This window comes from Dermacentor silvarum, chromosome 9 (assembly GCF_013339745.2).
Source record: "Dermacentor silvarum isolate Dsil-2018 chromosome 9, BIME_Dsil_1.4, whole genome shotgun sequence".
Classification (NCBI taxonomy): Eukaryota; Metazoa; Arthropoda; class Arachnida; order Ixodida; family Ixodidae; genus Dermacentor; species Dermacentor silvarum.
Genome location: NC_051162.1, coordinates 53,214,203 through 53,234,075, shown reverse-complemented (window position 1 = coordinate 53,234,075; position 19,873 = coordinate 53,214,203). Strand labels below are relative to the sequence as shown.

Genomic DNA, 19,873 nt, shown 5'->3' with positions numbered 1-19,873 from the left:
TGGAAGAACGCCAACATTATACTAAGACGGGAGACGTTGATGAATTGAAAAATTATAGACCCATTAGCTTGCTCTCAGTATTGTATAAAATATTCACCAAGGTAATTTCAAATAGAATCAGGGCAACACTTGACTTCAGCCAACCAAGAGAACAGGCTGGCTTCGGGAAGGGATATTCTATGATGGATCATATTCATGTCATGAATCAGGTAATCGAGAAATCTGCGGAGTATAATCAACCTCTCTATATGGCTTTCATAGATTATGAAAAGGCATTTAATTTATTAGAGATACCAGCAGTCATAGAGGCATTGGGTAATCAAGGAGTACAGTAGGCATACGTGAATATCTTCGCAAACATCTACCAGGATTCCACAGCTACCTTGGTTCTCCACTAGAAAAATGTCGCAGTTTCACCCGAAAGGCGAAGCACCGATTGCGATAGCAAATTAGTAGAGAGCTATTCGGAGTAGGGATAGTAGTTTTATCGGCTGCATAAACTTATACACATTGGCTTACTAACTGAATTATCAATCGTGGTGTCAGCGCGCACTAGCAAACATGAATAGATCACACTGAATGACCGCAGCCAACGACTGTCAAAACGCTGGCAGCAAGGGCAGGTTCGTGCGGTCTATCGCTTCAACGGAAACTGAGCGGCGAATGCACAACGCCACAAAGGTCAGAGCCGTGTGGAGATAAGAGACGGTGCGGGCGACCGGCACCGCCGGCCAAAGGAGAAGTTGTTGGCAGAGGAGAAGCTGCCCCCCCTCTCCCCCCCTCTTCCCGTTTCTTGCTTTCGCGTGGGAGATTGAGTGGCAAGATACGCCTTTGGTGCCGGAGCACAGCGCCGCCCCGCCTCCCTCCCTCCCATACCCCCACAGCCTTTCGGGCGACGGGGGAGTTCACCGTGCGAACTCCCCCGTCCACCGTGCGTTCGCTCTCCGTGATAGCGCGCGGGGGAGTTCGCCCTCCGTGATAGCGCGCGTCCCCCGCGCTCTTTCGCTCGCGCATACGGCGCGCGGCGACGATTTTATCGCCCTTGGAATCTATACGGAACCTCACGGCAACGGCGACGGCGACGGCAGAAATCCGGTTGAAGTGTCCATATAATTGCTATCGCAATAAAAGTAGAAAGTTACCTATCAAGAAAGGAGTCACGCAAAAAGACACAATCTCTCCAATGCTATTTACTGCATGTTTAGAAAAAGTATTCAAGCTCTTAAACTGGTAAGGCTTAGAAGTGAGGATCAACGGCGAATATATCAGCAACCTTCGGTTTGCAGATGACGTTGTCCTATTCAGCAACAATGGGGACGAATTACAACACATGATTGAGGACCTTAACCGATAAAGTGTCAGAGTGGGGTTGAAGAATAATATGCAGAAGACAAATGTTCAATAGCCTGGCAAGGGAACAAGAATTCAGGATCGCCAGTCAGCCTCTAGAGTCCGTAAATGAGTACGTTAATCTAGGTCAGTTACTCACAGGGGACCGTGATCATAAAAAGGCAATTCGCCAAATAAAATTGGGTTGGAGTGCATACGGCAGACATTGCCAAATCCTGACTGGGAGCTTAGCACTGTCGTTGAAAAGAAAAGTGTACAATCATTGCATTCTACCGCTGCTAACATACGGTACAGAAACTTGGAGGTTACCAAAGGATCTAGAGAACAAGTTAAGGACCACACAAAGAGCGATGGAACGAAAAATGTTTGACCTAACGTTAAGAGACGGGAAGAGAGTGGTGTGGATCAGAGAGCAAACGGGGATAGACGATATTTTAGTTGACATTAAGCGGAAGTAATGGAGCTGGGCAGGATGGATAACCGGTGGACCATTAGAGTTACAGAAGGAATACAAAGAGAAGGGAAGCGCCGTCGAGGATAGCAGAAAACTAGGTGGGGTGATGAAGTTAGGAAATTTGCAGGCGCAAGACAGGGGTAATGGGAGATCGCAGGGAGAGGCATTCGTCCTGCAGTGGACAGAAATATGGGCTGCTGCTGATGATGATCTATCTATCTATCTATCTATCTATCTATCTATCTATCTATCTATCTATCTATCTATCTATCTATCTATCTATCTATCTATCTATCTATCTATCTATCTATCTATCTATCTATCTATCTATCTATACTGTGATGAAGAGAAAGAGACGCACATGAGTTCGTGCGCTCGTACTGCGGTCGCGAGTAGATCGAGAGGAAGAAAACAGGCATTCTTGCGGACCGCCGGTTGTCTGTTTTGATTACAATGGCGCAATCTACGAAAACGCAGCCTAAGGTGGCCCATCCTTAAGGACATCCCTCGTGAGACCACGCCGTCCTGGGTGCCTCATACGGCCAGGGAACGCCGCCCAAGCGTCCCTTGCCATGAATATCGCTAGAGTGAGTACCGCGGCTGCCGTATTCTCCATGGACACCGCCCTTGGTTCGTCGAAAGGTTCCTCGGGTCATGAGGCCCGACAGCCTCATGGGCCTCACACGAGCCATCTCGTTGCTCTCGGAGCTACTAGACTACGTCACCTCGGTTAATCTCCGGATTCTTGCCTGCAGCTTTACGATCGCGAGCTGTTTGGGAACTGCTGGAGTTCCACGGGTTTCAGAATGACGTTATCCTTTAGGCAAAAAAAAAAAAGACAACGCGCTGGGCGCTCGTCGTGCTTGGCTGGACCACAAGAAATGGCAGTAAACCGACTTCGCGGTGCCGCCAAGGCATGGCACGAGTACGAAAGTATCAGGCACCGGTCCTGGCCTGAATGGCATGCAGGTTTGGTAGATGATTTCGGCCGGCTCTCCTATGCCTGCGGCAACTCTGACCAGCAGTGCTCCGTGGACGGGGCTCGTGATGTACACCACCACGACGCGGCAGTCGTGCCCAGCAGCATATTGACAGAGAGGTCAGCAAGGCTGCCCTGCCGCAGGCGCCGGCTCATCGGGTGTCGTCGACCCCATCACGACTGGGGAAGCGTACGGAGCGCTCCTACTTTGACCTGGCCGTCTACGCCAGCCGAGCTTCTGCGACGGCAATCCCGCGAAGCTCGGAAGCTGCACCATCTCGCCGCTGCAGTTTCACCCATGGGCTAGCGGCTGTAGACCCCGCTTGCCAGCTACTTTTTTCCGCGACGGGCCTCGGACTCTGCTTCGGCATTCTACGCCACACCGTCACTTCCAGAGTCCGATATAACATCCCATCCACCGCAATCGGCGACGCAACCTCCAAGCTCGCCTTTGCTTGGACATATGGATGCACCGGCTGAGCTAATAACGATGTCCGCTCCACCACAGGCGGTTGAAAGTTGAAAGTGCTCGGCACAGCACCTCCCCCGCGTTGCCCCCTTGCCTAGAGGCCTCTGGGCTCATGCTCAAGGCTCCGTCCAGAACGATGGTCGCCGAAAACGAAGTTAGATTTCACAAGCACCGGCCATCTTTCCCGCTGGATATCGCGGGCCCGTCATCGTCTTCCGGTGCCGCGGTTAAGGATCAACAATCATCTAGTATTTCGTCGCGCTCCGATGATGGAGCGCTACCACTCGAGGACCATACCAATCTGTCGCCCCGTCGTTGTCCCAGACACTTGGTATATAATCCCAACGCACTGCGACCGACCGCAGCCAGTGCGACCGACCCCGCTTAGTGAAACGGGCGGCGGTTAAGTGTCCGAGATCGCCTGCCCCGTTTTTACAACTGCGACGAGATACTTGACGGCGAGACCCGCGACCAGAGCGCAACCCCAAGAGAAGCTCCTTGCGCACTGGACGGTCTTAACGACTACTTTCATTCCCAAGCCTTGTCGATTACGGTTTTCCATCACCAGCGCGCCCTAACAACCGCCAGAGGTATCTTCAGCAGCATGGCCGAGTGTAATGAAGAGAAAGAGACGGGCTTGGGCTCAGGGCCTTGAACGGCGGTCGCAAGAGAGGAGGAAGTGGAAGTAAACAGGCGTTCAGGCGGACAGCCAGCGGTCTGTTCTCATTAAAAATAGATATATATATATATATATATATATATATATATATATATATATATATATATATACATGACGGTGTCACGTGCCCTTGGAACACACACGCATAACACATATTGGCGCACATTTTAACTCTGCAACTATCTTCGGGGTAGTTGCTAGAGTTACGAAACAGGCTCGAATACCCGATAATGAAAAATGGAGGTAACTCGCTGAGACATTGTTATTAAAATCTCATAAATGCGCAAACCAACAAAACTAGCTAGGCTGAGCAAAAGTAACCATACTCCACGATGAGTACCACCAAGACAATATTGCATGGTCAAGCCCTATCCGCCGTCGTGGCTTAGCGTTGCGTTGCACTGGTAAGCACGAGGTCGCGGGATCAATCCCGGATAAAATCCCGGGTGAGTTGCAAAAACACCCTTGTTCCGTGCCTTGGGTACACCTGAAGATCCCTAGGGGTCAAAATTAATCAAACTTCATGACCGATTACGAGACACGCACTACGGCGTATCTCGTAATCATATCGTGGTTTTGGGCCTGAAAGCCCAATTATTTCATTTCACTTTTAAGGTCAACCCCTAAATTAATTGAGAAAGTCAATTTCTTTGCAGAGTAGCGCTATCGATGCCTCACATGCGCGTGTCGCCACTTTTCTTTATCTCGTATGCTTTCGTTTTGAGGCATGCTTTTTTTTTCTTCCTTCTTCCTACACAGCCCATGCGCTGCATCAAACACGGGCCTCCAAACCGCACGCTGAACAATGTGATGTCAAATGTGCCCGCCATGCGTTCTTCAAATCTAGGCGAGTGTCCTTGCAATCTCTTATCAATGCATCGACCCATTTTAACTTCCCCCAGGACATCGGGGACTCCTAAGCCATGTTCTCGTGACACGGCACAAACGCTGACTTGTGTAATGCCTCGCAAGCGCTGCGTGCCACTCAGCTTGACGCATGTGCACGTGACTGCGTGGCACGACACATGCTGGACGATTTCCTCACGCTCAAAAATGACTGCCTCAACCCGGCACTACTTCGCCACATTTTCTAGACGATGTGCCAACCTATTACACATAGGAAAAAAAAAAGCTGCTGGACTTTTTCGATCGTTATTATTCCGCTTGCCTTCATCTTTGTGGGCTCCCGCTTTCAGCCGCTTGGTCAACCTCTCTGCCAACGTCCTGATCACTTGCCAGGCATAACATTTCGCCTTGAAACTGCAGCGCGCACACAAGAAACGAGGACAGTTTCTGCACGCTGCAGTTTCAAGATGAATAGCTACCAACTCGCCCAACTTTCAGTACCTTTACAATAACATTTCGCATTTAGTCGATTAACTAGCTCATTTGCCACCTCCAAATATTGCGCTGGCAAGACATGGTTATTGCAGAAGGAAGGCAAGAAAAAAATATATATGCCATTCCCCGATATGCCTACGTTCCGTTGCATTTTGCATCGTCTGTTTTAACGCGTCTTACCAGGTGTACTGTGACACAAACCTTGGCTTAGATATACTCTATATCATGCTTTCAATGTATTCCTAATATTCCTTTATTTCTGTCCGAAGCTCAAGAACCTTCACAATTTTATTGTACTCGTCCAAGATACATAATTGTTCCACATCAAACTTTTTTTTTCAGATGTTGAACACCTCTAATCCGATATACATAATCCAGCGGACTTACGGCCGAAATCCGACAGAGAAGGAAAACGTTTGTGACTACTACGTGAAAGTTCGACTGAATACGACATACTACGAATTTAATTTAACAAGGGCTACTGGGTAAGTATTCATGCTGTCGCATATAAAAAAAGAACGTTTTATACTCGCATAAGCACTTTTTGTGAACCGTTCGTTGGAAGTGTCGCCGCAATTAAGGCAATTTGCTGCCCCATTGTCAGGCCGTATAAGAAGTATGAAACTGGGAAATTCTATACGCTGAGAGTGGTTGCTCCAGGAGGCGGTCGCAGATTTCTGCTGGAAAGTGGAAACCGGTTGCGAAACCGGTTGGGCAAGTTATTTTCGCTGTGCATGTCAGAAGTGCCGCTTACTATAATGAACCTCAATAACCCATCTTCTCAGTGGTGCATCGACAGTGGCTGCTCGGTGGGAAGCCCTATGTAACAGCACAGCAGGTGTCCCAGCTACCGTAGTTAACGTCAAAACGTCGCGATGTCCTGTTCCCAGTCACCTTCTGAGAAACAAAAGTTGCGCTGTTTGTAGAAAACCTATTATCTTAAGTTATTTAGTGCACTCTGAGACCTCCCAGTATTTTCTCGGGAGTTTAGAGGTTCAGGACGTTCATTTGATGCCAAAGAAAGAGGAGGCGAAAATATTATGTAAGTACTCTGCGCGGGCGTCAGCTACTCTACCACCGCGCCGCGCACCGCTTACCAGCGGCTGCGGAAAGATGATCTATACAAGTCACGTTGATAATGATTTAATGGCAGCCCCTTTGAAACGGGTGGGTGAAAAATAGTCACCTAGCCTGCTTGAGGAGCCTGCTCTCACATCGCCTGAATAGTCACTCGATGTGAGATGCGCGCCGCGTAGCGTCGATACGTGCACACTTTGCATTGCAGTAGCATATTATCGCACCAGGTGGCACGCCATGTAGTATTTGCATAAGGTCCCTGTATGTTCCAAAGGTAGCGCAAACCATTGTTCAAATAGGAATAGAGACTCCCCCCCCCCCCCCCCCCCGGCCCGTCCTCCACCCCTCTCCTGATTTCTTCGCCGTTTTCCGCTCTCCCATTGGACGAGGCTTGACACATGACGAATAAACCGCGTGGCTTTCGTTATCGCCCGAAAACGGCGCCATTAGTGAGCGTAGAAACACCCACCGTGAACATGTGCGCTGTGCGCGAGCGTAGGCTCTTTAGATTTTTGAAGGCGCGCTCGGCTGCAGCAGGATGCCGATTTGCTGTGCTGTTGGATGTTCGAATAGCATTGCCAAGGGGGGGGGGCAAGCTTTTTGCGGTTAATCATGGCAAACGAAGCCTCCAACGGCGAGCGATATGGCTCCACCGTATCGGAAGAAAGAAATTTGACTGCCACCGAGGGAGGTCATTACTGAGGGAAGTTCTGATCCCTGTTCTCATCCAGTTAGTGATGAACTCGGGAAGGTGGGTGCGCTCGCGAGTTCACCATCAGCCAACGACTGAGTACAAAAAAAAAAAGTCCCGGTTTATGCTCTCCGGCGAACAAAAGGGCGCATTGTGGAAATATGAATACCAGCAAGACTTTTCATAAAATGAGCATAATGGAAGAGTTGCCAATTAAAGAACAAAACGCCGAAAGCGCGCCCACACCCGGGAACCAAGGCATATAACTGAGCGGGAAAGGAAAGCACGCGGATGAATTTTGGAAATAATAATAATAAAAAAAAAACACGTTGAGAGTATTTAGCACATGAATGTCTCCGCCGTGTTGTGTGTGCATAGTTTGATGTAGCTCTTTGTTTTCGTAAATGTGTCAGGTAAACAACTCCATTCGATTTCGAGAAACAATGCTACATGCTTTGGGACCTCCTTCTGTATACTTATGTAAGCATGTATTCCACTTACGAAATAAATAAACTGAAACTGAAACTGAATGCAATGCAGTAAAGACTGCATAGGATTGCGTTTAACTTGCCCTTTTGTTTTCCTCGTCTGAGCGATGCAGATTCTACTATTAATTGAAGGTGCTACATATCTTACGTAGATATCGTACGAACAGCATTGGGAAAATGCGCCCAGAACATTCGCGTTTCAAGCAAGCGCTTCAACGCTCCGCATGCGATACGATATGAAGCGGGCGGTAGCGGCCGCGCGCTTCGCTCACTAGTGGCGACCGAGAGGAAGGGGCGAGGAGGAAACGGCGCGGAGAGGAGGAGTTTGCTCTACTATACGTAGCGCTACCTTTGAAAAATACAGGGACCTTATATTTGCATTGCATCGTGCCACTTGTGACGCCTAGTGAGAAGCGCGCCGCGTATCATAGATACATGCGAATTTTGCATTACAGTTGCGTTGTATTCAACCAGGTGTCACGGCACGTAGCAGTTGCATCGTATCGTGTCACTTGTCAAGGGATGTGACATGTGCGCGGCCTAGTCTCGATACCTGAGTTTACTTTTCGGTACACGTTATGGCTCCTCCTCGCAAGGCAGGCGGCGCCTTATCTAGCGTCATGGTTGTCAGTGGCGCTGCCTAACATTGCCATGGCTAGACACGACAGCTTCGCCGCGAAGACCCTCATGTGCGTGCAGCAGGAAATGAGGCCAGGGAGCTCCGCCGCTTCGGGAGCAGTTTACGGCGGTCTCCTATGCTGCCGCTCCTCCAGCTTACGCTGTGACTGCGCTGCTTGTGAAGCCGCAGGCCTGTTACTGAAAAAAAAAAATATCCGAGGGCCACGCGTAGCTGGACAGAACCAAGATAATGCGGCTTACCGTCGTTCGGAGGAAGTAATGCTATATCTTAAAAGCGAAGCTTTTCTTTGTGATCCTCGCCGGGTTTCGTGACCGTGGCTGCGGCCTGGCTGTTCCCTTACCGGAGAGGTCAACCAATCACAGCGGAGAACGTGTGCCGCGCGCGCCGCTGGGTTCCTTGCAGCAGCACCAGATGGCACTCGCCTCGGCGCATCCGCGGCTGCACGTTAATGAGGAAGTCAACGCTTGTTGAAGAAAGAATAGATTCTAATTGTGCAATTTACGTATCCGAACGCCGCCTCTGAAACCATGATGCGTTCAAGACATCCGTCGTACTCGCTAGTAGTCAGAAACTCCGCTCCACGAAAGGCTCAGTATAATCTGTGTGCTCCCACGCTTGTGTTTGTGTGTGCGTGTGTTTACTCGTGTTGCGGCTCTGTATGCACTCACACAAAGATTCGCTGTATATAGAATCCAACTCGTTGGATCTGTTGCAATTTCTTTTATTCAAAAATGCGATCTGCGGTCCTCTCGCGTTATTTGACCCATTTTGTTGCGACACTTTTTCTAGAGAAGTATTCCTTAGTGTTTCTTGTCATTACAGCTTTATGTGATGTATTTTCGGTTTGTGGATTTGGCTCATTCAGAAAATAGAAATCTCTCTCTTTCTTATTATTAAAATCTATCTATACCTATATCTTCACTTTTATCTGTCCTTTGTATATGCGCGGCTCTCTGTGAAGGCCCTTTTTGTATTCACTTTCGACCCCTTCTCAGCCCAGTCTAAAGTCATCGGAAAGCATTAACCATATTGCATAAATTTTCGTTTCGCTTTCTCACTGGTATCGTCGTTCTTTTTTTTTTTTTTGCAGAAAACGCCGACGTTTCGAGGCGACCATAACGGAAAAAATGAAGAAGCCCGCTTTGATCATTCGAAAGCCTACAAAGGGTATGAGCCGACACAGCACTCCACCTTTTCTCTTTTCAAGATATAGGCAAAACATCTGCGCCCAGTAGAACAAATTATATAGCGCGTAAAACTAAAACAGACATCTTTCCATCTCTTATAGGGGAACCCGTGAATAGATTGTAAATGTCTCCCGTGAATAGTAAATGTCTCCCGTGAATAGATTATTGTAGTGGAAGTTAATGATGCCGCTGTGAGCCTTGCGAAGCTACACTACGGTGTCATCTAGGCCAATGTTCGTAAAGAGCATCGTGGTTGCGGAGGTCGATTGTTCAATAGCAATTTTTGTGGATTTGCGCATTAAGCCTTCAAGCTTGTTAAATAGCTAGTTTCCACAGATTGGTGTACAGACTGGAGCCTTCATGCTATTGGCGAATCCCTGCATCTGAGCATGTCGATCTCGTTAACGCCCTTGGTGAAATTTTGGATGTGTTCAAATTCTGGCCAGCACTCAAGACAGTGCACCTTAATTGCTAAGAAGACAACTTCAAGTGCAAGTAATGGAACGTATTTTGGAAGATGTCATCGCGTCGACAAGAAACAGCTAAGAGAATCACTAATTCTCGCTGCATTTTAACAGTTCGCGTATGCAAACCATAGAAAAGCAGAGTGTACGTAGCTGACATTAAGAGGCATCAGAAAGCCTTACTATGTTCGTTTGTGTGCAGGCGACCTTTCCGCGAAGTTTTCAGGCGTGCTGCACAGCCGTCATCTTGTTTAGGCAGCAAGGTAGCCTATTTTGTTTTTGATTTCAATGCTCTCCTCACAAAGTTGCCTTGTTTGTCGGTTTCGTCATGCTTGAAACGATCCGCAAGATGGCTGCTGTCCGTTCAGCTGTCTTTTTAGCCGTCTTCAGTGAGAATTAGAACTCAGCCTTGGTTTCTGAATAAGTTATATTCTTGTCTAAGCGTTCGCGTTTCGCCGAGGCTTCCCTTGCTCGGCCACTTTCTATCGGCCACGTCGTGATGACTACGTTTGTTGTAGTCGCATCACAGGGTTCGGTCGGTACTATGGTTATAGGGGAGGGAACGCCGAATGCTGAAGGCTCGCTTTGTGGCCTGGTAGAGTTTAGGTGTGCATCTCAAGGGGGAAGGCGGGGGGGGGGGGGGGGGGGGAGGAGGCAGTTTCAGTGCACAAGACGGCAGGCATTTCCCTTCCTCTTATAATTAGCGAGGATCATTTTTTTATAGCTGCTTCTAATGCGAGGTTCGCTTCACTTGGTACTTGAAAACTAGGCCGCGCTTATACGACTGCATTCCTTCATTGTCCCTACAGTAGACAGAGCACGTACTGTAAGTTTCGAGCGCTAATTAAGCTTTTACAGAGCACACTTAGGGCCACACATCACAGGTGCTGGCTTCTATGTGATTTTTACTGTGCTCGCACATCTCTCACGCGATATGCCAACACCAAGTCCAACATTGCGTAATTCTTTGCTAGAAGTTTGTATATGTCTCTGTATCAAAATTTCAAAGGTATTTCAAGCATCACCTGGAGTGTTGCCATAGCACATGAGCTCCAAAACAATAGCTAGGTCGCCACTGGGTCGCCTGCGCGAGCAGGGATGATCTATTTCAGTGTGGTGTCACTTGTCATTACATGAGCAGCAGACTTTCCCAAAGCCAGTGCTTTATCGGCTGTTATATGTCGCACCAGCAGTGCTCTAAGCAACGGAATTTCTAAATACTGCGTTCTGAATTGTTTTCCAGGGCTTCAACAAATGGTGTTCAATCAAGAAACCACAATGGAGCTCACTAAGCTCAATAAAGAAACCACAAAGGTGCTCATTTATTGGGACGATGATGAAAAATGTGGAGTATTTAAAGTGAAAAAAGGTAAATATAAGTCCATCAACATAGGTTTGCTATGGGCGCAGTGATTTAAATGTCAATTCTGTGCGTCAGCAAGAACTTGCTGGACAGCCTGCGAAGCATTATTAAGAACACGGTGTACTGCGAAGTGAGGTAGTGTGGATAACTGTACGCGTGAGGAACTGTCCAGAGCTAGTCTCCATTAAACTTTTTGCCCTATGTCACCACTTGTGCATGCTGGCTATACCTGAGAGAGAGAGAGAGAGAGAAGAAAGAAAGAGAAAGACGTGTAATAATAAAAAGAAATATGTGCGTATATTAAAAGGCGACCCGAGTGGTTTTTCCCGCGAGGTGCCTAGATTAGGTGAATTGATTCGCTCCTTATAAGGTAGGTCAGCAAGTTGTCGTTTATAGCTTTGCGGTGTTCAGTGGTCCTTCTTGGAAGGATCCGGTCATTTAGTGTGACGACTGAGCTCTGTAGCCCCGCAAGGCAGATTCTTCGCAGTGAGGATAGGCCAGGACGTGTCCATAGCAGGTGGTGTGCTGTGGCTGGCGCAGCCGTGTTGCAAGTTCCACAGGTAGGGTCAGGTGACCTGTCAAGGTATTGGGCCTTGAACGCAGGCGTGACTGCCATGCCGGTGCGTAGACGGCGGAGTGCCACGCGTGCCCGGCGTGGAAGCCCAGAGGGAGGGGGTCATGGCCTTCGTGCAGAAGCGCTTGTAGAGCAAGCTTTCTATGCTGTCGGAGCTGCAGGTGAGCATCGACAGCGTTGACATCTTCGGCCGATCGGGCTGCAACGGAATCGGGGTAAGGGGAATAGGATTGGGTAAATATGTTCCCCGCGAGAGCACGTCCGCTCGCTCATTCCCTTCTGCGCCCATGTGACTCGGTGTGCAATGAATGTGCAGCTCAGTTCCCTTGTGCCACAGAAGTGTTGCTTCTTCGTGGATGGCGGTTGTCAGCGGGTGTGCGTAAATCTTGCTTGGTTCGCGTACGGCTTCTTGCGAATCCGTGTATTTGTGTAGAGGGCTGCGATGCTCGAGGCTCCCATTTCTGGCTGCTTGGACAACTTCCGGAATCGCTTGTAGCTCTGCACAGGTCGTACTTAATGGTATGGCATGATTTATTGCCGTGTTGATACCGTCACTGTTCGTCCAGGCAGTACTGGCGTGATTCTGTGAAACAGCACCATCCGTGTAAATGCATTGAGCTGTATTGCTGCATTGAGGTGGCTCTGCGGTGATGGCAACGCCTCCGACTTTGTTCATTTTGTCCCACGTTGGTTGGAAGGGAGTGAACAATGGCCACCACCACGGGCAGCCAGGGCGCTGACGTTGTTGCGAGAAGAGGAGCTTGTGGATTCCGACTGAACTGGGCGAGTAAGAAGACGTAGCGGCGAGCTACAGCACCTGGGCACGTCCTGCGTCCTCCCCTAGTTTTTTTCAATCGTGTTCGTTTGTGTCTTTCAGTAAAGCACGTGGTTTGGAGTACGCTTCGGCAAAGCATAGGCTATACGTATACTCTGACGATGAACTGCTTCGAGGCGACGACGCATCGTTACCGTGGTTCGCGTGTAAGGGAAGCCGTACAGAATTCTCGATATGATGAGATTTTTCGTAATTATAACGAGGGTGTCTTCTCTGAGGCCGCGCTTACGACTGGTGAGTCTTCAGAGGACCCCTTGTGTTGGCCGCGGCGCATTTCGATGTAGGCGAAATGCAAAAACGCCCGTGTGCTTGCGTTGTAGTGCACATTAAAGATCCCCTGGTGGTCATAATTAATCCGGAGCCCTCCACTACGGCGTGCCTCATAATCATAACTGGTTTTGGCACGTAAAACCCCAGAAAGAAGAACCCCTTGTGTTGCTCGGCCGCGGCTCAGTGTCTGTTGAATCCATGCCTTGCGGCTGCCTGTGTCCGATATATTGAGTCCTAGGATCCCGAGGTCCTGTATTTTTTCGATCGGGCTTCCTTGCATTTCCGGCACATTCATTATGGCTGCTGCTTCTTAGTGTGGTTATAACATTAGTGTGGCTCTAACAAGTTAGAATCAACTAATTCGCAATGACACCGCTACAGTTCGATGGTGCCGCAGGGAGAAACGGCGATCCGCACATCCCAGTCCGAGAAGGGGAGTGCCCTGGTTCGAGGCTACGTTGCTTCTCATCGATAAAACGGTCTATAGACCATATCACTGGGCAAGGAGGAAATAACGCACGGCGAGCCTTTCCTCACCTTCTGCGTGTGCGAGCCTGCGTGGCGCTGCTTGAATGCTTCGCCGTCGATCGCGTGCTACGAACGACCTGGAGTTGTTCTAGCTCATTTTTCGTGAAATGTGCATGATATCTGTTCATACAAGGTCGTCGAAGAGCCACTGAGTAGCCTTTAGGTGCAGCGGTAACTACAGTATGCAGACATATGTGTTTGCCACGCAAACATGCGATGGGCATCATCAGCTGCGGTGAGTGCATCTGTTGTGAATTACAGTTGAACCTCGATTTAACGAAGTAACCGGGACCCGCGAATTTGTTCGCTAAATCGGGAGCTTCGTAAAATTGAGAGAACGTCAAATTTCGTTCGATAGAACAACAAATTTATAGCCTAGTGAAAAGGCTCGTGATTTTCGCCAGCGCGCTTAATTCGTGAGCAGCGGCAGCACACAATTCTCGCAGCTGGCCAGTGAAATCAAAGCGTCCTCGGCACCCTCGTGTGCCCCAGCAAACCGCCTCAGAAGGTTGACGGCGTCCATACTTGGTGCGGCCACGGGAGCTTCGACAGTATCCGGATCGTTCCCATCTTCAGACTCCTCTTGTGCGCCGGAAACAAGCTGCACTATCTCCTCTTCGTCGAGAACTTCTCTTGTGTCAGTGTCCGCGTCTGCGTCGGCGTTCACAAAGTCGTCGAAGTTCCGATCTGCGGCCACCTCGTTATGTCGACGAAGATCTCACCAACAACTGGGCGAAGCCAAGTTCCTAGCTGCTCGTGTTGCGGGCTTGTGGAGCCCGACTCAGTCTCGGAAGTAGAAGGGTGGAAGCCAGCATGCCAGCAAGCCGCTGGCAGCACACTGCCAGACGTTCTAGACGCCATAAATTTGGAGAAACCTCTTTTTCTATGGATGTTTTTCTCGGAGAGCTTCGTTAAATTGGGTTTTGGCGGTGAAGTTTGTTTCGTTATTTCGAGTTCGTAAAAGCATTAAGCCTATGGGCAACTGCGGGGGGAACCCGGATTTTTTCGTTAAATCGGGAAATTCGTAAAATCGCGTTCTGTAAAATCGAGTTTCAACTGTATCTTGCCTGTATACGTTTTCATTCGACGAAGAGAACCTGCGTCTGTAAATTGGCAGCGAGAATTGGAAAATGTTTACACTATCTGATCGCTTTTCGTGGGAACTAAAACACAATATCATGTGATCCTATGCGGCCAACCCAATGGAACCCCCTAAACATCTAACCGCAGTCGCTATACAACATTCGTGTCAGTCATGGGCATCGTTCTCACGCATTTCGTGTCTAATAGACTGAAATCATGGTTATGTATAGGTTAGCCTCCTGTATTAGGTTGATGGCGTTGTTCAAAACAGCGATCACTGTTGTTGGTAAGCCAGCATGATACATATAAACTTTGTGCTTCACCATTGCCTTCTACAGCGAAGCTGTTTATGCGAACCCTGTGCCGTCGTTGTCGGACTTCGCTAAAGAGAGAGAAAATGATTTAATGAAAGGCAGGGAGGTTAACCAGGACTGAGCCCGGTTGGCTACCCTACACTGGGGGAAGGAAAAAGGGGAGAGAGAGATTAAGAGAAGAATAGAAAGTCCACTGTTGATATCGCTGACGTAGCAACAGATCTCTGTTCTATCACTGATGATCAATCAGTCCGGGTCATAGACGGTCTCACTCAGTCATGTAGTTTTTAAAAATCGCAGCAGCGCTTTTGTGGCCTTTTGCAGCTGCGATATGCGAGGCCATGGTCGCAAGATCTTGCTCAAAGTGAACGGTCTGCTCTCTAGCCTATTAAGAACGTTGCAGAGGTCATGTCTTTCGTTTTGAAAAGATGGACAGTAGCATAGTAGGTGTTCTATAGTCTCATCGACACCGCAGGCAGTACACTCGGCGCTATCAGCCATTCCAATCAAACACGTGTAAGCATTGGTGAATGCAACACCCAAGCGTAAGCGGCACAGCATTGTTTCCTCATTTCGCGGAAATCCAGGCAACAGCCGCAGCTGCATAGATGGGTCGAGAGAATGCAACCAATGTTGGGCGAATTCAGTTGTATGCCACTTCTCCAATGTCATAGTTTGCGCTAGCTTGCTTAGGTGTTGGGCTGAGTCAGTCCTCGATAAAGGTACAGAAACAAGATTTGCTCCTTCGTGTGCTTTCCTAGCAGCTTCGTCGGCGATGTCCTTGCCGGTGATACCGCAATGACTCGGCAGCCACTGAAACACGACGTCGTGTACTTTTGCGATCGTATGGTGGTGCATTTCTCGTATCTCCGAGACGAGTTGTTCGCAGAACCCGCGACGGAGAGCTGACAGAAGACATTGCAGGGCCACCTTTGAATCACATAATATTACCCCCCGATTAGCCAGTTGGTTGTTAATATAATCAGTGGCACCTCGGAGGGCAACAAGCTCCGAAGCGGTCGATGATGTCACGTGAGAAGTCTTGTACGTGATGCCCATTGATCGTGATGGTATAACCACTGCGCCGGTGGAGCTGGTCTGAGTGGAAGAGTCATCCGTATATATGTGGATTCGGTCAGAGTAGAAAGAGTGCAAGCAATCGAGAGCTGCTTGCTTCAAGGCCAAAGTAGGCAGGTCCGTCTTTTTTCTTATTCCTGGAACGTAAAGGCGCACTTCAGGTTGTTTTAAACACCACAACGCTGACGGTGAACGTGTCGAGGGTGTGAACCCCGATGGTAGGGAGGCACTATGAATGCTGACCACGTTGGAGAATGACGCCTGTGGTCGTCGTTCTGGCAGGGAGGCAAGAGAGCTTGATTGCATCCGTGAAACGTGGAGAATATGGGCCCTAAGCGTGTCGATGGTCATGTAAGTCGTGATCGGGTGGTCTTGAGCCGTGATAACTGTTCCTGCTGTTGAGGCGCTCCGCGGAAGGCCGAGGCAAACACGTTTTGCCTGTGCTTGCACGCTCTGAAGAGCTCGAAGATTTGATTTGCATGTTTTAGCAATCACGGGAGAGCTATAGCGTAGGAAGCCGATAAAAAGTGCTCGGTACAACTGTAGCATAGAGCTCACTGATGATCCCCACGTTTTACCGCCGATGAATTTGAAAACGTGAACCATACATGTGAGCTTCTTCTTCAAGTGGGCAACCTGAGGGCTCCAGGAGAGGTCTCGGTCAACAAAGACACACAAAAACCGATGATTTCTCTTGTAGGAGATACGCTGGCCATTGATGCACACTGGATAACCAGACATCGCGTTTCGCGTAAAAGCGACTAACGCACATTTTCCCGTCGAGATGGTTAGGCCTTGTGTGCAAAGATAGCCAGTTGCCTGTGTTGCTGCCTTCTGTAACCTTGCACGAACCTGCGGGCGAGTCACCGCTGATGCCCAGATGCAGATGTCGTCGGCGTAGATGGAGACACTCACTGTTTCCGGTAGAAAATCAGCCAGCCCAAGAAGTGTGAGGTTAAAAAGAATAGGGCTTAGAACACCGCCTTGAGGAACGCCACGGCATGTGTAGTGGTCAGTAGTCGGACCATCTTCTGTGCGTTGTTGCGAATGGTGATGGTCCGGGGGTCCACGAAGGTTTCCATGTGTGGTGCCGTGCCAGGTGCCAAGAGGAGGAGTTATCCAGGGAGATTAGAAAATTGTTTTATATACACTGTACATGGTATATTACAAGATGGGCTCCATGATATTGGAGCCGTCTACGTGCTAACATCTTTGCATGTGGTAGCGTTTACATCTCTGAGCGTTCTACATGGTCGAGCGTGCTCTACATCGTCAAGCGTGCTCTACATGGTCAAGCCTCCAGCCTCCCTTCACAACACTCAAGTCCCATGTTTTATCCCTTTCGTTTCCCTCTTTCACTCGACGAGGGAACACACTGTAGTTCTTTTAGCCAATCAGCATCTTGGATCAGGTGGACATATCCCGCACGTGATGTGTCGTCGTTTCCCGCCGGGCTCCGCCTCCAATCTTGTTAGGTCGCCCCCGAACACAGGCAGCGGTTGACACCTTGGGAACCGAACGTTGATGTCGTTCCCCCGGGATTGCCAGACGCGGGCCCCTTTCAAGATTCGCCTCTCCATAGTGGTCAGTTCGCGGAACCAGGTAGGGCGGTGGCTGTCTCGAAAGGCAGCAGTCGGCGTAGCGTCGTCGTGGTTCGGGCGGCGCTGGTAATTCACGGGACCGCACCAAGGGGCGACGCTGCCGTTTAGCCACGCATGAGGTAGCCCGGAGACCAACTGCTAATCCCTCAGTCCCAGGTGACAATTCTCGGCCGCGAGAAAGGGCGCCAGGTTGGCGCGTCTGAGTCGGCGCCGGCCTCCTTTGTCCCGAGGGACCGCCAGACACAACAGCACCCCCGCCGCCAGATGATGCATCGGGAGGTCGAGTTGTTTCATGCAGCTCGGCCGGTTTGATGCCTGCTTCGCTCAAAGCCATGGGACCGCTGCTTCCAGGAATGATGATCTTCCCGCCAAAGGCCTCTTCATAGGTGGGCTCAGACTGGGCTGCAGAAATGACAAGCTCCAAGGAGCGACCTTTGTCAGCCACACACAATGCTGCAAGCGCCACTGCAAGCCACTCTCATCGCCAGACTTTACCAATTCCAAAAATCTGACTGCCCCCTATCTAAAGAAAACCCTGAAACACAAGGTGCTCGTTGATCCGGACAAGTACCAAAAAAACTTCCAATGACGTGTCTTCGGAAACAGACACCATCTGGGTTAATGTAATGAAGCTAAGTAATTATGAATTAGAGCTTCCACAGATCAGGAAGGCGAAGGGAGAGCTGGCCTTCAGTAATTCATAGTCCGTAACACTTAGCACAAAAAAGCTACACAATCATTACATAATGCCGAGATACTAAATCAGCAAATAAGAAAACCATCTATCCCGTGCCCAAAGTGGCTCACAAGGCCTAACTTATTCTGCATTTTCCCCTGCGCACTTCGAAATTGCGCTGCTTTAATGCTATAAGCTCCATCTGAGCAGGTGGCCGTATTCATATGACATACCCCTTTGTAAGACGTTGAAGACAAAATAAGTCTATCGCTAAAGGCGATCCGCGCAACCAGTTTCTAACGCGCGGTCCTCTCCACGTGCGTGCGGGAACAACCATCCGACGCTTTCCAAAATCAGCTGTCACGTTTTCATGAAAGCAAACAAAACATGACGCGACACTAACTCGCGCGAAAACTCCGGTCTACAACTTGCGCAACCTGCGCGTGACCTTCTAAACTTTTTGTAACCCTGACACTGTTTGCAATACAATTCTTTATCTGTCGCCGCGTACACACTCCCCTTTAAATCGTGGGTCTAACCTGAGCCGGAAAGGTTAACAACATAACAAAAAAACTGCGGCATTCTTTACGCCTGTCAAACTTTCAAAACTGAACTCAATCTCGGGCAGACAGAATACAAAAGAAGAAAAAATCCTACCCGTCTTCCTGTTTTCTCTGTTTTCGGGCCTCAAACGCACCCCTTTCTTTCAAACGCACTCGAGGGGGTCGCGCATTCCGGGGATTTCGCAAGGCGCCGTCGCGAAGAAGGCAAAAGCCACTAATTCGCCTGACACATCCGGTAGCTGTGACTTTAGGACAACCGCCTCCAAGTACGGGGAGGGAGATACATTGACAGACCTGTGCGCGCACTTTCCAGTTATCTGCTTGGCAGACTCCTTTCTTTTCCCCTGCGAGTGATCGGCCATTGTAACAGCCTACAGGACGCTTCCCTTTGTCCCTCTGCCTACTATGCGTTGTACGAGATGCGGTTAGGCGACGTTCACCACGCCTGAATCTTCGCGAAACTATCCTTTTCGCGACGTGCGTCACGCCGGTCCCTGACCGCAGCAAACGCCTAAGCTTGGGGTTTACCCTCCTTCGCTTTTTCACGCTCTCTGTCTGGACTCTGACCCTAGCGAATTTGCCCCTGTCGCTTTGGCGCTTCGCATGTTTGATTCCAAGCGCCTCGACCGCGTCCGCCGTTCTCGTTTTGCGCCTACGCCTTTTCTGTTTGGCATGCATCGTAGAGTCTGCAGTTTCGGCACACGCGCTTGAAATTTCCTTGCCCCTTTGGGTTTCACAGTGCGACTGCCGTTCTAATAGAGCAGAACCAGATTTGACCTTTGAGCAAGTTAGCTCGTCATTAAGTCTATCTTCAGGTGGTCTAGCTCCATCACTGCCGTCGATAGCATGCCAAACTTCTCGCTGGCCTTCGAAGTCGGCCTCTGTTTTCAAAACAGCCTTACTAAATGGCGAAACAAGCGTTTCTTCGCGCTTGTCACTGTTTCCGTCAACTACTGGCACCACAGCCCTCTCAGCGCTGTCTGAACTAGCTTTGTTGTTCTCATCCTGGCCTTCGCAGTCGGCCACGAATTCTAGGGCGGGAAAACCACAGCTCTCTTCGGTGACCGTATTCACCTCGCTTCCGGCTACTAACCCGTCTAACTCATCACTGCTTACAGCTGCCTCTGGAATCGTTCCATGGTCCTGTGACCGCTGCTCAATAGGGAATGC

The 19,873-nt window shown here is 49.5% G+C and overlaps 1 protein-coding gene across 1 annotated transcript in view; it reads left to right on the top strand.

Annotated features, from left to right (window-relative positions):
• Positions 1-19,873, top strand: part of LOC119465253 (uncharacterized) — a 54,304-nt gene that overhangs the window by 15,149 nt on the left and 19,282 nt on the right. The window contains exons 2-4 of the mRNA XM_037726052.2: positions 5,615-5,757; positions 9,259-9,335; positions 11,063-11,188. Coding sequence (XP_037581980.1) covers positions 5,615-5,757; positions 9,259-9,335; positions 11,063-11,188 — 346 coding nt within the window. The remainder of the gene's footprint in view (positions 1-5,614; positions 5,758-9,258; positions 9,336-11,062; positions 11,189-19,873) is intronic.